Source organism: Pan troglodytes, chromosome 21, assembly GCF_028858775.2.
Source record: "Pan troglodytes isolate AG18354 chromosome 21, NHGRI_mPanTro3-v2.0_pri, whole genome shotgun sequence".
Classification (NCBI taxonomy): domain Eukaryota; kingdom Metazoa; phylum Chordata; class Mammalia; order Primates; family Hominidae; genus Pan; species Pan troglodytes.
Window position 1 is genome coordinate 32,152,885 of NC_072419.2, and position 13,676 is coordinate 32,166,560.

The 13,676-nt window shown below is 43.3% G+C and overlaps 1 protein-coding gene and 1 pseudogene across 1 annotated transcript; one reads left to right on the plus strand and one right to left on the minus strand.

The window, feature by feature from the left end:
- The first annotated feature begins 829 nt into the window (after positions 1-829).
- LOC112206590 (U6atac minor spliceosomal RNA) lies at positions 830-908 on the plus strand (annotated as a pseudogene).
- Positions 909-3,243: 2,335 nt separating this feature from the next.
- On the minus strand, positions 3,244-13,671 carry NANP (N-acetylneuraminic acid phosphatase). The gene is made up of 2 exons (XM_016937589.4): positions 13,520-13,671; positions 3,244-6,253 (listed from the first exon to the last, which is right to left on the minus strand). The coding sequence occupies exons 1-2, from the start codon at positions 13,607-13,609 to the stop codon at positions 5,597-5,599; spliced, it is 747 nt and encodes a 248-aa protein (XP_016793078.2). The 5' UTR covers positions 13,610-13,671; the 3' UTR covers positions 3,244-5,596.
- Between the last annotated feature and the right edge of the window lie 5 nt (positions 13,672-13,676).

The following is a 13,676-nucleotide window of genomic DNA, read 5'->3' on the forward strand; positions in this document are numbered from 1 at the left end:
CCTGGGGAATACCAAGCATAGCTGGACTCAGGTGCAACAAGAAACAGAGAGCAGGTGACTATATGCACACACACCCTTCCCACTCAGCTCCTAATGCTGACATCAGACCTCTACTCTCCAGTCTGAAGATTCATCTCTAAGAGAGCAGACCAACAAAGAGAAAAGACTTTAACACACTGACCTCAGGGATCCCTCAACTAACAGCCCATCCAGATACCCCACAGTAAAAGAACCTCTGATTTGAGAAGGTCCATGCACTTGTGTGGAACTTCCAATCAGCATTTCCATCTCTCTTCTCTGTATCATAAATAACCAAGGGTTAATGGGCACTTGAGGAAAGCCTCCAGTATGAACAAATAGACCCAAATAAACAGATTAGGGAAACTTAGAATGGTATATGCTGTGGATTCTTTTAAAACTTAATTTTTCTTTTCAGAGATGATACTCCACTCAAAAACAAAACAAAAAACAAGCAACAAAAAAAATCCCAGAATGTTATTTAGAAATTTTTTTTAAAAAGCTCTTGGGGCCAGGTGCAGGGGCTCAGGCCTGTAATCCCAGCACTTTGGGAGGCCGAGGTGGGCGGATCACGCGGTCAAGAGATCGAGATCATCCTGGCCAACATGGTGAAACCCTGTCTCTACTAAAAATACAAAAATTAGCTGTGCATGGCGGTGCACACCTGTAGTCCCAGCTACTCGGGAGGCTGAGGCAGGAGAATCACTTGAACCCGGGAGGTGGAAGTTGCAGTGAGCCGAGATCATGCCACTTGCACTCCAGCCTGGCAACAGAGCAAGACTCCATCTCAACAACAACAAAAACAAGCTTTTGGGAGGCCCTTGGGCCTCACAACACACATATTGTTAAGGCCTTGCCACCTATTTCATGGCATCTAATTATTATATATTTTTATATATATATATTTTTTTAAGTAAAATTAAAGCCTTTTTTTTTTTTTAGACCGAGTCTCACTCTGTTGCCCAGGCTGGAGTGCAGTGGTGTGATCTCGGCTCACTGCAACCTCTGGCTCCTGTGTTCAAGTGATTCTCCTGCCTCAGCCTCCCAAGTAGCTGGGACTTAAGGTGTGTGCCACCATGCCCAGCTAATTTTTGTTTTAGTAGATGTGGTTTCACCATGTTGGCTGGCTGGTCTTGAACACCTGAACTCAAGTGATTAAAAAATACACTGGGGCTGGGCACGGTGGCTCATGCCTGTAATTTTAGCACTTTTGGGAGGCCCAGGTGAGAGAATTGCTTGAGGCCAGGAGTTTGAGACCAGCCTGGACAACATGGTGAAACCCCGTCTCTACAAAAAATACAAAAAAATTAGCTGGGTATCATAGCATGTGCCCGTAGTCTCAGCTACTCTGGAGGCTGAGGTGGGAGAATCACTTGAGCCCAGGAATTAAAGGCTGCAGTGAGCCATGACTGTGCTACCGCACTCCTCACTGGGTGACCGAGTTAAGACCCCGTCTAAAAAAAAAAAAAAAAAAATCAAGCTCTTGGAAATCTTTAAAAGGTATGATAGTAGAGGGAAAAAAATCATAGAAGGATTGGAAGGTAAAGTTGAAGAAACAGAGTAACAGAGATGGAAAAATGGGAGTGAAAAGATAAAGTGGAAGGTCAGTAAAGGAGTTCTAACATCTCAATAACAGGGATAAGAGAAACCAAAAAAAATCAGAAATCATAAAGAGAAATCAGAAAATAAACGAAGGGAGGCAATTATCAATGAAGTCATTAAATTCCCCAGGACCAAGAAAATATGATTTTGATTGAAAGGGTTCAGCGTGCCAAGCACAGAGGATGGAAACACCCTCTCCAAGGCATGTGATCATGGACCACTGGAGGAAAATAAGGTTCTAAGAGTTACAAGAGAGAAAGAAAGTGGTCACATACAAATGGCTGCTAGACCACAGACCAATGCCTTCAAAATTTCAAGTAAAAATGTTATCGAAATACACACTATTAAAACTATCAATGATGGGAGAAGAGAATAAAGATATTTTCAGACATTTCAGATCTCAAAACTTTTACCTCCTACACACGTTTACAGGGAACCTACGCAAGGATGCATGCCACCAAAAAGAGGGAATAAGTCAAAATAGGAATACACAGGACACAGAAAATAGGAAATTTAACATAAGAGGCAAAGAGAATCACCAGGGTGGTGGTATGCGAAAGTCAATGGAACTACAGAGATCTCGCACATGGCTGAGACCATGAAGGTATTATGTTCCTAACACAAATGGCTTAAACACAAGCTGCGTGACTCTTAGATTATCTGAGCAAGAACGCTGTTTCCTAAACTGAAATAAAGAAATTAAAAATCTGCCTGAATTCAATTGATTCTATATAGTCTTATACACTTCTATATGCAGGTATACATGAAGCTGGTAACAGCACTGGCCTTGGCTGGGTGACATGGCTCATGCCTGTAACCCTAGCACTTTTGGAGGCTGAGGCAGGTGGACTGCTTGAGCTCAGGAGTTTGAGACTAGCCTGGGCAACATAGTGAGACCTTGTCTCTATTTTTAAAAATAAAACAAAAACTAAACAGTAGTGGCCTTTAGGGCAAGTGGGTTGTGGGCCCCTAGCAAAGAGATGAGGAGAATGACTTTTCACCATTCACCCTTTTATTTTTTTGACTTGTGTACTACAAGTAGTACTTGTTCAACAATGAATATATTCCCTAATTCAAAAAAGAATGGAATGAAAAATATCATCATACGTAACAAGAATGTTTTATGAAAATTAAACATATAAAATTGGATTCCATACACGTATTAATGTTATAGTTATATTTATATTTATTTATATAAATGTGTTATATTTATATTTATATATATTTACAGTGTTATCTAACACTATAAATGTGTTAAAGAGGTTATGATAGAAAATGTTTCTTATTGAAGGTTGCAAAGAAGTTTGAAAGCAATAAACCAAGAACTTTGGTAAAGACCTGCTTTCCTACAATACTGAGCACCCACTGGGTCCTGGGCACTCCCAGATCTGAGATGTTCGTGCCTTGTATGTGGAGGTGCACATGGAACCAAACATCCCCACCAGGTGCTGGTATTCCAGGTGCGGTGTCCATTCATGTCTGTTCTAGGCCCACCTCTGTAAGCAGTGTTAGGGAGGGCCTCTGGCTTTGTGTGAGAAGGCCACTACAGGGAAACTTTGAAAAAAAATAAAGATGACAAAACATCACTCATAATTTTAAGGAATATTATTCTAAAACAAAAAATATTAATAAAATCATAGGTTTATTCCAATATTTTAAAATATTTTCTGTAACATTCCACTCAGAAGGTAGATAACCACAAAGTTCTTCCCTAAGGAAGGGTGCAAATGGAATGTAATACATTACTGTACTCTGTAGAATACAAACTGTGAAGACAAGGAAATTTAATTATTCAATTTTTTCCTTCTACATCATTTCTGCTGGAGAACTGCTCACTTAACATCCTAGAAGCTATCCTGTTGAGATTTGCTACCATGATACAGGAGTGATGAACCTTCACTCTCAGCATAATGAATGTGACACTGCCTACATCCATCCTGTGGGAGAGTTAAAAGGACAAGCCCCCTGCAGCACATGCCAACCAATCTATCAGAGCAATCATGCACATGACTACTTCTGCCAAAATCCTCCAACTTAATTTTTAAATAGCTAAAATATGATCAAGGTCATATGGGTACTGCATTTGAAACTACAAACATCCTCTGTTCACAAATGTTCACTGTTATAGCAACAGCACTTTGGGACAGTCAAGGGCACAATCACATTTTTAAAAATCTAGAGCGAAAAGTAAACACGAAAGGGCATTTGCATGAGGCAGAGAATCCTGTTTCTTGGCAGTAGACAGAAAACTGGCTAAAGAAATAGGCTCACAGATAGGTACAATCTACAATTTGATTCTCTGAGTATTAGTCTTGAAGACATAGCTATACACATCTCAACATATAGCCTACTATTTTACATTAATAGTTTCTTATATAACAGTTGGAAGAAAAACATATCAAAAACCAACCTAAATCATATTTATTAACCACTTTAATAAGCCCCTTTATACTTTCTTTTTTTTCAACCACTTTACTCCAGGTTTGGTTAGTATAATCATGAGACTGTCTAGCCTAATAGTCTAGAGAAAATTCTCCGGTTCCAAGACGATGCCTTGCTATGTAGCCATTAATTATTAAGCTCCTGGTAAACCCTGAATTAGATATAGAAATTTGCAAAACAATGATATATTTCCAAGAATGTGAAAAACAGAGGAAATTTAAGGCAGATGGTAACTCTAAGAAGAGTCACACGAGTATTAAATTGGCCCTCGGGAAATGGCTCATAGCAAAATCTAATTTTCTATCAGATGAGGGGGCCAGGCACAGTGGCTCATGCCTATAATCCTAGGACTTTAGGAGGCTGAGGTGGGAGGATCACTTGAGTCCAGGAATTCGAGACCAGCCTGGGCAACATGGCAAAATCCCATCTCTACAAAAAAACACATTAGCCGGGTGTGGTAGGGTGTGCTTGTAGTCACACACACCCTTGGAAGGCTGAGGTGGGAGGATCACTTGAGCTCAGGAGGCAGAGGTTGCAGTGAGCCGAGATGGTGCCATGGCACTCCAACCTGGGCGACAGAGATCCCATTTCAAAAAAAAAAAGGAACAGATTGGGGGCTGCATGGTTAGGCTACACTGAGGAAATGCTCCTCTTATGGATCTACAGAAGAAAAATGACTTTTAGTGCCACGTGCCTTGCAATTATCTCTAGCAAAACAGCCTAGCTCCCTCAACCCCACTGTGTGTCTGGGAAAAGACAGTAAAAACATTTCCTTGAGAGGTGAAGACTAAAAGGAAGCTACCGGCTCACTGTGCACAGGTGAGAAAATGTCATGGTAAAGGAGCACCACGTGTTGATTTTAACAGCTTTTTCTAACTGGAGGAATCTGTCACATGCCATAGAAAAATTGCTCCCTGCCCTCTGAAAAAAAAAAAAAAAGTCATACAGAAAAATCAGGTTCATAAAAGAAAGTATACATCCAAAGTAGGCAAAAACTATGGTTTATGTTTTCAAAATATGCAAAATAATTTCACTATATAATACCTTGATTTGCATGTGACTTAGTACTTATTTCATATTAACCAGATTCAGTTGCTTTGATAAATCTGTGTTTTAGAAAATCTATTTTTTAAAAATATCTATTTTTAAGCCAGAAGATAAACCTTACATTTGTGCATCCATGTGTAAAGCAATCCTGCTTGGCATTATGCAGCCAAGATACTAAAAGATTAATAACATAATTTTAAAAAGCTCCAGATACAGACTAAAAAATAATATATTTCCTCAAATTTTCTGGGCTATACTACTGACCTGAATTCATGCAATCTGAATTTTCAGATATAAGTACCACTCAATGGTTGGTTGTTACAACTTAGAAGCAATAGGGTTGGGAAGACCTTCAAAATATTGGCCATTAAATCATAAGTAAAATTATTCTTAGAGCTGGATTATCGTAAGTGGAGTGCCCTAACTTTTCTTATTTCATACTCAGCAAATTGATTCTAACATTCATAATCATGCCCTTTTATGTGCTTTAAGTGGACATACTGACTTTGCAGTCTATACTTTGTAAGAGAGCAGGTAACTCTAGCACAGAAGAAACCATGTAATGCGGAACGGGGGAGGACTTCAGTGGCACTATTCCATTTTTATTGATCCAGACTGTTGCTTTCAATCCTGCATTGAGGCCTCCTTGGATGTCGGTTTCTAATGTGTCACCGACCATCACACAGTCCCCAGGTTGTACTCCGAGAAGATTGCAGCAGTAATAAAATATGGACGGAGCTGGTTTCTCCTCTGTCTGCTCTCCACCTACAACAACAGCGTCAAAATAGGACTGACAGGCACAAGCCTCAATCTTCTCCCTCTGGGTCTGTCTGTCCCCATTCGTTAATAGAAGTAGGCGGACCTCCTTTCGAAGTTCAGTAAGCATGGCTTTGACGTCTTCTGCTAGTGTCATATGCTGTAAACGTGTAGATTTCCAAAGGAAATAACATTCTTCAGCCAATTTTCTATTGGCTGCACCACCTTTTGTTTCCTGGATTGCTTCTTCCCAATGTGAAGTCCTTAAATCAGTAATGCATGTATTGTAAGGATGAAAACATTCCTTGCTGAGTTTAACTTGAACTTTATCACAGATGATTTCAGCCTCTTCTTTATAATGGTATTTTGATTGTAAGAGTTTTATCACCTAAATAATGGAAAATAACTCCATTAACACATTGCATGTCTTTAGTAGTCATGCCCTAGGAAGCTGTGATCCTACAAGTGGCTGAGAGATTCCAACTCCACTCCTCTGCTTTAAAGCAGCTATTAACTACACCGTTTCTGGTGGGAATTGGCCTTATTTTTAGAGACAACAAAGTGAGGCTCTCCCAACTGCTCTAGAACTCACTCATTTTTTAAAACCAACTTCTTCATATATAGCTAGTAACAATCCTTTGTTTGGTAGTTTAGAGTCCAACATCTTTCATTCTGGTCATGAAGATATGAAAATAAAACTTGTGCTTTTTGGGCCGGGCATGGTGGCTCATGCCTGTAATCCCAGCACTTTGGAAGGCCAAGGTGGCAGGATCACTTGAGTTTAGGAGTTCAGGACCAGCATGAGCAACATATCGAGATCCCATCTTAAAAACAAAACAAAACAAAAACAAAAACTCGTTGTACTTATTTTTGGTAAAACATTTAAAATTTCTGACAACCACTATTTAGACGATCATCAGAAAAAAATAACACTTAGTTCATCTAATCTTTTCTCATCTACATCCATTTCACATTTTGAAGACCTAAATTGACTATCACCTATAATGGGATCCAATTCTACGCTTTTATTTTTTTTGAGACACAGTCTCATTCTGTATCTTAGGCTGAAGTACAATGGCACCAGCTCAGCTCACTGCAACCTCCACCGCCCAGGCTCAAGAGATTCTCCTGCTTTAGCCTCCCAAGTAGCTGGGATTACAGGCGCCCACCACGACGCCTGGTTAATTTTTGTATTTTTAGCAGAGACAGGGTTTCACAATGTTGGCCAGGCTGGTCTCGAACTCCTGACCTCAAGTGATCTGCCTGCCTCGGCCTCCAAATTACTAGGATTACAGGCGTGAACCACTGTGCCTGGCCCAATTCTGTACTTTTTTGTTTCTGGATACAGAGTCTCGCTCTGTCGCCCAGGCTGGAGTGCAGTGGTGCAATCTCAGCTTACTGCAACCTCTGCCTCCTGGGTTCAAGTGATTCTCCTGCTCCAGCCTCCCACGTAGCTGAGACTATAGGTGCCTGCCACCATGCCTGGCTAATTTTTGTATTTTTAGTAGAGGCGGGGTTTTACCATGTTGGCCAGGCTAGCCTCGAACTCTTGACCCCAAGTGATCTTCCTGCCTCTGCCTGCCAAAGTGCTGGGATTACAGGCATGAGCCACTGTGCCCGGCCCCAATTCTGTACTTTTGAGTTAAATACTCCCTCTTCCCGCATTCCCAAGGCTCTTTATGTGGCTTTTATAACACTAATCCATTTGGCCTGTCTTGTAACTTTTCCTAAAACCCCTAATGTGGCAAGCATTGTACTACATACTTACATACATTATTTCTAAATTTTTCTACAATCCTGCAAGACAGTTCCATGTTCCAAATTAGGCAGGGAAGTGCAGAACTGTTAATAACTCGCCCATCTGGGATCTGCATCCATACCTGCTTACTTCCAAAGCCCACATGCTTGCTTTTGCACTAGGTGTTAAGCACTAGAGACTGGCCTTTGTCGTTGAGGCATTATCTGGTGGGGAATATAATATACAACCACTACAAATCATGGGCCGGGGGTGGGGGAGATGCCATGACAGTAGTTTGAACAAGCTGTGGGAATAATATGGAAGTCATTCCACAGGGTAGCTGGCAGAGGAAGTCACATTGAGACCAAGGAGTAAACAAGGAGAAAAAGCGGGTATGGGAAGAGAAGAAAATCATTCCAGACAGAGGAACAGCATGAACAAAGGCCAAGAGTTTAAAATTTTGTGGAAAAAGCAAGAAGCTGAGTTGAGCCCAAATGGAGGCATGTGAGGGAAGATGCCAAGAGATGCAACTGGGGAACCTGTTCACAGATAGTTTGTGAAGGGCCTTGAACCCCATGTTATAGCAGGTGCTGCCTAAATCCCCTTGGCACACACTATATTCACTCACCAGTGGCTTCCCTCTCCAAGTATGGGCCTCTCTGCTTGTGGGCTTTACTTGGCCACACACAAGGGTATCTATACACACAGGATGGGGCTAAAAAGTATTGCCCTGGGAGCAGCCCTCAACAAATGTAGGGTAGAAACTGGCGAATAAATATCACAGCTTCCTTGCCCCTTGGGGAGCACAACTGAACCCTGTTCTGTGTACTGTCCCCCAGAAATCTCCAGCTGCTCACAGCAGTAACCTGCTCATTAAGCTGCTCTAACCCGTATTGGACTCCTTCCCCTTCTTGTCTCCCCGACCCCTTAACGTGTATCCTGGGATCGCCTCAAGAACTGTCTGTACTGGAAATCCTGTGTTCAGGTGAGCACCTGAAGAAAGTCAAACATGCCAGGCAATGCTGGCTCTTTGAAATGCACCCAGCTACAGTTAAAATATATCTGTTGTAATGGGACTAGGGAATAAGCAGTATGCTACTCACACCAAAAACTCAACTCACCTACTGAGAGAGGAACACATGTGTTTTTCTTCCCTCAGAGTAAAAGAATCACAACAAAGGAAAAGGGTCTTTTTTTTTTTCTCCCAAACAGGATCTTGCTCTGTTACTCAGGCTGGATGGAGTGCAGTAGAGGAATGATTGTAGTTCACTGTGGCCTCAAACTCCTGGGCTCATCTCCCTTCAGTCCCCCGAATAGCTAGAACTACAACTGCACACCACCATACCCAGCTAATAAATTTTTTTTGTAGAGACAGGGGTCTTGCCGTATTGCCCAGGATTGTCTTTAACTCCTAGCCTCAAGCAATCCTCCTGCCTTGGCCTTCCAAAGTGCTGGGAATTACAGGTGTGAGCCACCGTGCCTGGCTGAAAGGAAAATATTTTTTGAGGTATTTGTGCTAATCAGAAAATGTATCAGAAGACTTGGCCATATGAGAAAAAAAAATTAAAGAAAAAAGAAAAGAAAATGTAATCATTAAGAAAAATCTTATCTGCCCAAGAAAAATATACCAGCCCTAGGAATTTTAGGTAAAGGCAAAACGCTGTAAATTTTTGCTTTATAAATCTCTATGAACAAATAAAGCTTTCTCAATCTCCATGTTTATCTCACCATCTTTGCTAGCAACATCAATTGAAGGACTCTTAAGCTATGATTGACAGGAGCTCCAAAGTTTCAGCAACCCTACAGCAGTGCAAGGACACATGCCTCTAGGACTCCACAGAGCTTGAGCTTAGATACGGGCTGGCTCATAATCAGCTCCTATACAGACCCAATTTCCTACTGGCTCCCCATACAGACCCAATTTCCTGGCACTTCATTAAGCACATTCTTGGGGCTCTGAAAAAGCAGGATTTGCTCACCTTAAAAGGGAGATGTTTATAAAGGCATGGTATGCCACGCCCAAGTTTCAAAATCTCTTCCTATTCTATCCCTTCAATTAACTTCCTCATTTTGTCATACAGCAACTAATTACAGGTTGGTGTGGGACAATAAGTAGCATTTTAACAATATTAACATCTTTAGGAAAAAAGTTTATCAGCATTCATTTATTAGTTCAAACAGAAATTAACACCTACCCTGAATTAGTATGCGTTATTACAAACTCTCCTAACACCTGCACTGAAAATGGGCGTATTGATTGAATTGGAGGTGAAGGAAAAAGCTCTCTAACTTGGAGGCGTGATGATACTTTGTGTGTGACTGGTAAGGCAGGGCTGAAAAAGATTTTGGTATAAAGAGCCCACAAGGTGCTCGCTGGCCTGAAGAAAGGGGCCCTGCTCTGACAGAAGGGCTATCAGTTAGTAGACCAATATGAACTCAAACTTCACCCACTTCAAAACTCTATTTTAAGGCTCTCTCTGAACGTATACGAAAAAGGAAACTCTATTCTTCTGTCTGCTCCCTAGACCCAGAACTAAAGTTAGTATCATCAATACTTTAGTTTAGCTAACTGATTTTAAAAGACTTTTTGAGGGCTTAGTTTGGAACCATCTAATACTTTACAACACTTTAAGAAAAGTGTATTCTGAATACTAATCATTTGGATATGAAGCGCATAGCAGGTGCACCTGACAGCACTAACTTACGCACACCCTTAGAATGACCCTGTGGTCTATGAGGAATGTGTATTCGGGTTCCAAGATAAGGAGTCCAGGAGTGTCCAATCCAGAGATTCATTCCTTATTTATGAGGAGGATCTGAACCATGGCCCATCCCATCCTGCGGAACTCAGGTTGCAGAGGGGATAGAGGCCCTTTTTTTTTTTTTTCCTTTAAATGAAGGTAGCCAGGAGGAGGTTGCTGCAGTGAGGGTGCTAAGTGAAAATGCTATATAAACTGCATTCTTCTTACAAGTGGCTGCAGTTCTGTCCAGCCCGCCGCCAATGGACCGTCTTGTATATAAGTTCCCTCAAAAACCGTTTCTCATTTGCTGGCTCCGGGTCTCATCTTCAGCCTCTTGAACATGGTGCTATCCCTACTGAAATCAATAGGGATCCAGCACGACAGAAGGGGATGAATTCCAAATAAAACTATTAACAATTTTAAAACATGCTCACAAAATGAGGCCTGCACTCAGCCTAGCAATTCAAGCAGGGCTTCTGTTATTTTTATTTCAAGTCTGTGCACAAACATCACCTACTCGATAAGGCCAAATCTGACCAGTCTATTTAAAATGTTGATTTGTTACCCTCTCTGCTTTTTCTATCACACCTGTAAATATTTATTATGTTCACTGCCATACCCACTAAGAAGTAAATTCACAAATGCAGAAATCTCTTCTGCTTTGTTCACTGAGAAACTCCAGGCTTCTGTAGAAAAGTTCCTCTTGAGTAATTACCATGAACAACAGGTCTAAAGAGGGAGGAAAAAAATAACTTCCCTAGGTGATTAGAAAAAATTAAAGTTGATACATAGAGTCAGTATATGACCTCTTCTCCCCAAGCCCAAGGCCATAAATGGCTGGACCTTTCCCTCTTCCTCCATTCATAAATTATTTTTATTATTATTTTTTGAGACGGAGTCTGGCTCTGTCGCCCAGGCTGGAGTGCAGTGGCGCGATCTCGGCTCACTGCAAGCTCCGCCTCCCGGGTTCACGCCATTCTTCTGGCTCAGCCTCCCGAGTAGCTGGGACTACAGGCGCCCGCCAACACACCCGGCTAATTTTTGTATTTTTAGTAGAGACGGGGTTTCACCGTGTTAGCCAGGATGGTCTCCATCTGCTGACCTCGTGATCCGCCCATCTCGGTCTCCCAAAGTTCTGGGATTACAGGCGTGAGCTACCGCGCCCGGCCCATTCATAAATTATTTACAATGATTTGTAATTATAAAGGAGGCAGTAATAGAACCAAGTCTCGAAGTAAAAATTTGTATCCATCCATCCAGCATTTATTCAACATTTGCCATGTGTCAAACGAGGATAATTAAGACAGCTTGTTCCCTCCCAAGAAGCTCACTATTTAGTAGTAGGCACCTGAGTTGCAAAATTAATTGAAATATCCTTTGACAGATGCATTAAGAAATATCTGAACAAAATACAGCACTACTATAAGTGAGGGTGTAAAGACCAGGGAGGCATACGATTTAGTCTTTGTTTTAAAAATACTGCTGTGGCAAGAATGTGGAGGACACACTGGATGTGGTAAACCTGGAGACAAGCCCACAGCAACAGTCTAGGTGAGAGATGAGTTCAGCTGTAACTGAGACATGCACGGGGCATGTGCAGTGGTGGACAGACAGCGTACGAGGGTGGAAGGTGCTATAATTCGCTGAGTGGACACTGCACCCATGGGCTTCCCAAGTATTACAGGGTTATTGAGGACTAATATAATTCACATTTTATGAAGATATAAGGCTCCGAGTGGTTAATTCCTTGAGGCACTTTCAGCTAGGTTTTGGGAGAGCTGTGATTCATATTCAAATGTCTGATTTTAAAGCCCAAACTCTGGGCCTACAGCAAGAATTGGCCTAAAGCAATTATTTAATTGAAATGCACAGGACTCAGCTTACTAATAACACACAGGTAAATGTGTAACATCTGCAGCGAGAGATACTGGAGGCAATATGGCACAGGGTGGCACCCCTGAGGTGGAGGCCAACAAGTTAAAAGTGTGGAATGCCTCAGTAAAGTCATGAAGACAGACTTTAAAAATGTCTACTGATTCCGGCATTTTGGGACTGCCTAGTGACCCAGCAAGTCTATTTCAGTCTAGCGGTGAAGATAAAGCGACATTACGATGGATTTAGTAATAAATAGGAGGTAGAGACAAGGAGATAACGGGTATAGATTTCTCCGGGAAAACATGGCTGTCAAGAGAGACAGGCAACACCTACAGCAGGAAGAATAGCCCAAAGGGAGGCATCCTTTCTACAGCTTTTTTAAAACTATAGGGCAAACATGAATATGCGGCAGGAGTGGAATGCAGCTAAAAAGAAAACGGATGAGGTAGTGGAAGATCCAGGGACACAAAAACTAACTGATGAAGCATGAAGAGGACGGGGCGCTCAGGTTTGGATGAATTAGCTTTTGAAAGTGGGTTTTCCACATCTGATAAATCCTTCCCTTTCCCCTTGAAGCTGAAGGTAGAGAAAGGGAAGCCGGGGTGGACCGGGGCTGGAACACGGGAAGGTCTGAAAGCGCCTCCGCGCGTGTAGAGGGGCAGTGCCGCGGAGGAGCGCCTCAGGAAGGGCATGCCCTCGCAGCACGGGCTTTTGCTGTGTCACGTGTCAGAAAGCCACGGTGACCACCACCCCGCCAGGGAGGCCAGAAGGAGTTCTGCGGGGACAATTCTCTAAAGCAGGGCTTAAGTCCAGGCTTGGTACTGACAGCCGTGTCCCTTCTTGGGTCAACACTGGGGCTAACTCTACCATGTCTCCTCCCAGCACCCCCGAAAGTCGCATAGGGGACACGACCCTCTGTCGAGCTCCACACCGACAGTCTGACCGGGGGCGGGACCAGCGCCTGGTCTCGCGGCTTTGCTGTCGCCTCCCGCGCCCACGGGCACCTCCGCCACCGTGGCAGCCGTCACGGAGCCCTTCCGCGTCCCGAGCGCCAAGGCACCTGCGAGCAGCCGCTCCAGGGCTCGAGATTGGGTGACGAGCGGCCGCCAGGCCAGGGAAAGCAGACCCGCAGGGCCCGCGCGCCTCCAGCCACCTCCGCACCCGCACGCTCCACAGCTTTCAACCAGCAAGAGCGGCCCGCGGCGCCGGGGTGGAAGTGGGGTCAAGGGGAGGTGAGCGCGCAGGACGGGGCGGGGCGCACTGACCCCGCCCAGAGGAGCGCCACGGGTGGGGACGTTACCTCCAACATGCCTCTCCTGCTCGCCCCGGCCGTGTCGATGAGAGTGTTGTCCAAGTCAAAGAAAACCGCCCGCACGCGGCTCAGCCCCATAGCGCCGGCCGCTCGCGCGAACCCTAGCCTTGCCACCGCCGCCTGCGCATGCGCAAGGCGGGCTGCC

Excerpts from the sequence above, each read along its gene's own strand:
- NANP (XM_016937589.4), bottom strand. The coding sequence starts at position 13,609 with ATGGGGCTGAGCCGCGTGCGGGCGGTTTTCTTTGACTTGGACAACACT. Across the intron at positions 6,254-13,519 it reads GCAGGAGAGGCATGTTGGAG|GTGATAAAACTCTTACAATC; the intron begins GTAACGTCCCCA and ends TCCATTATTTAG.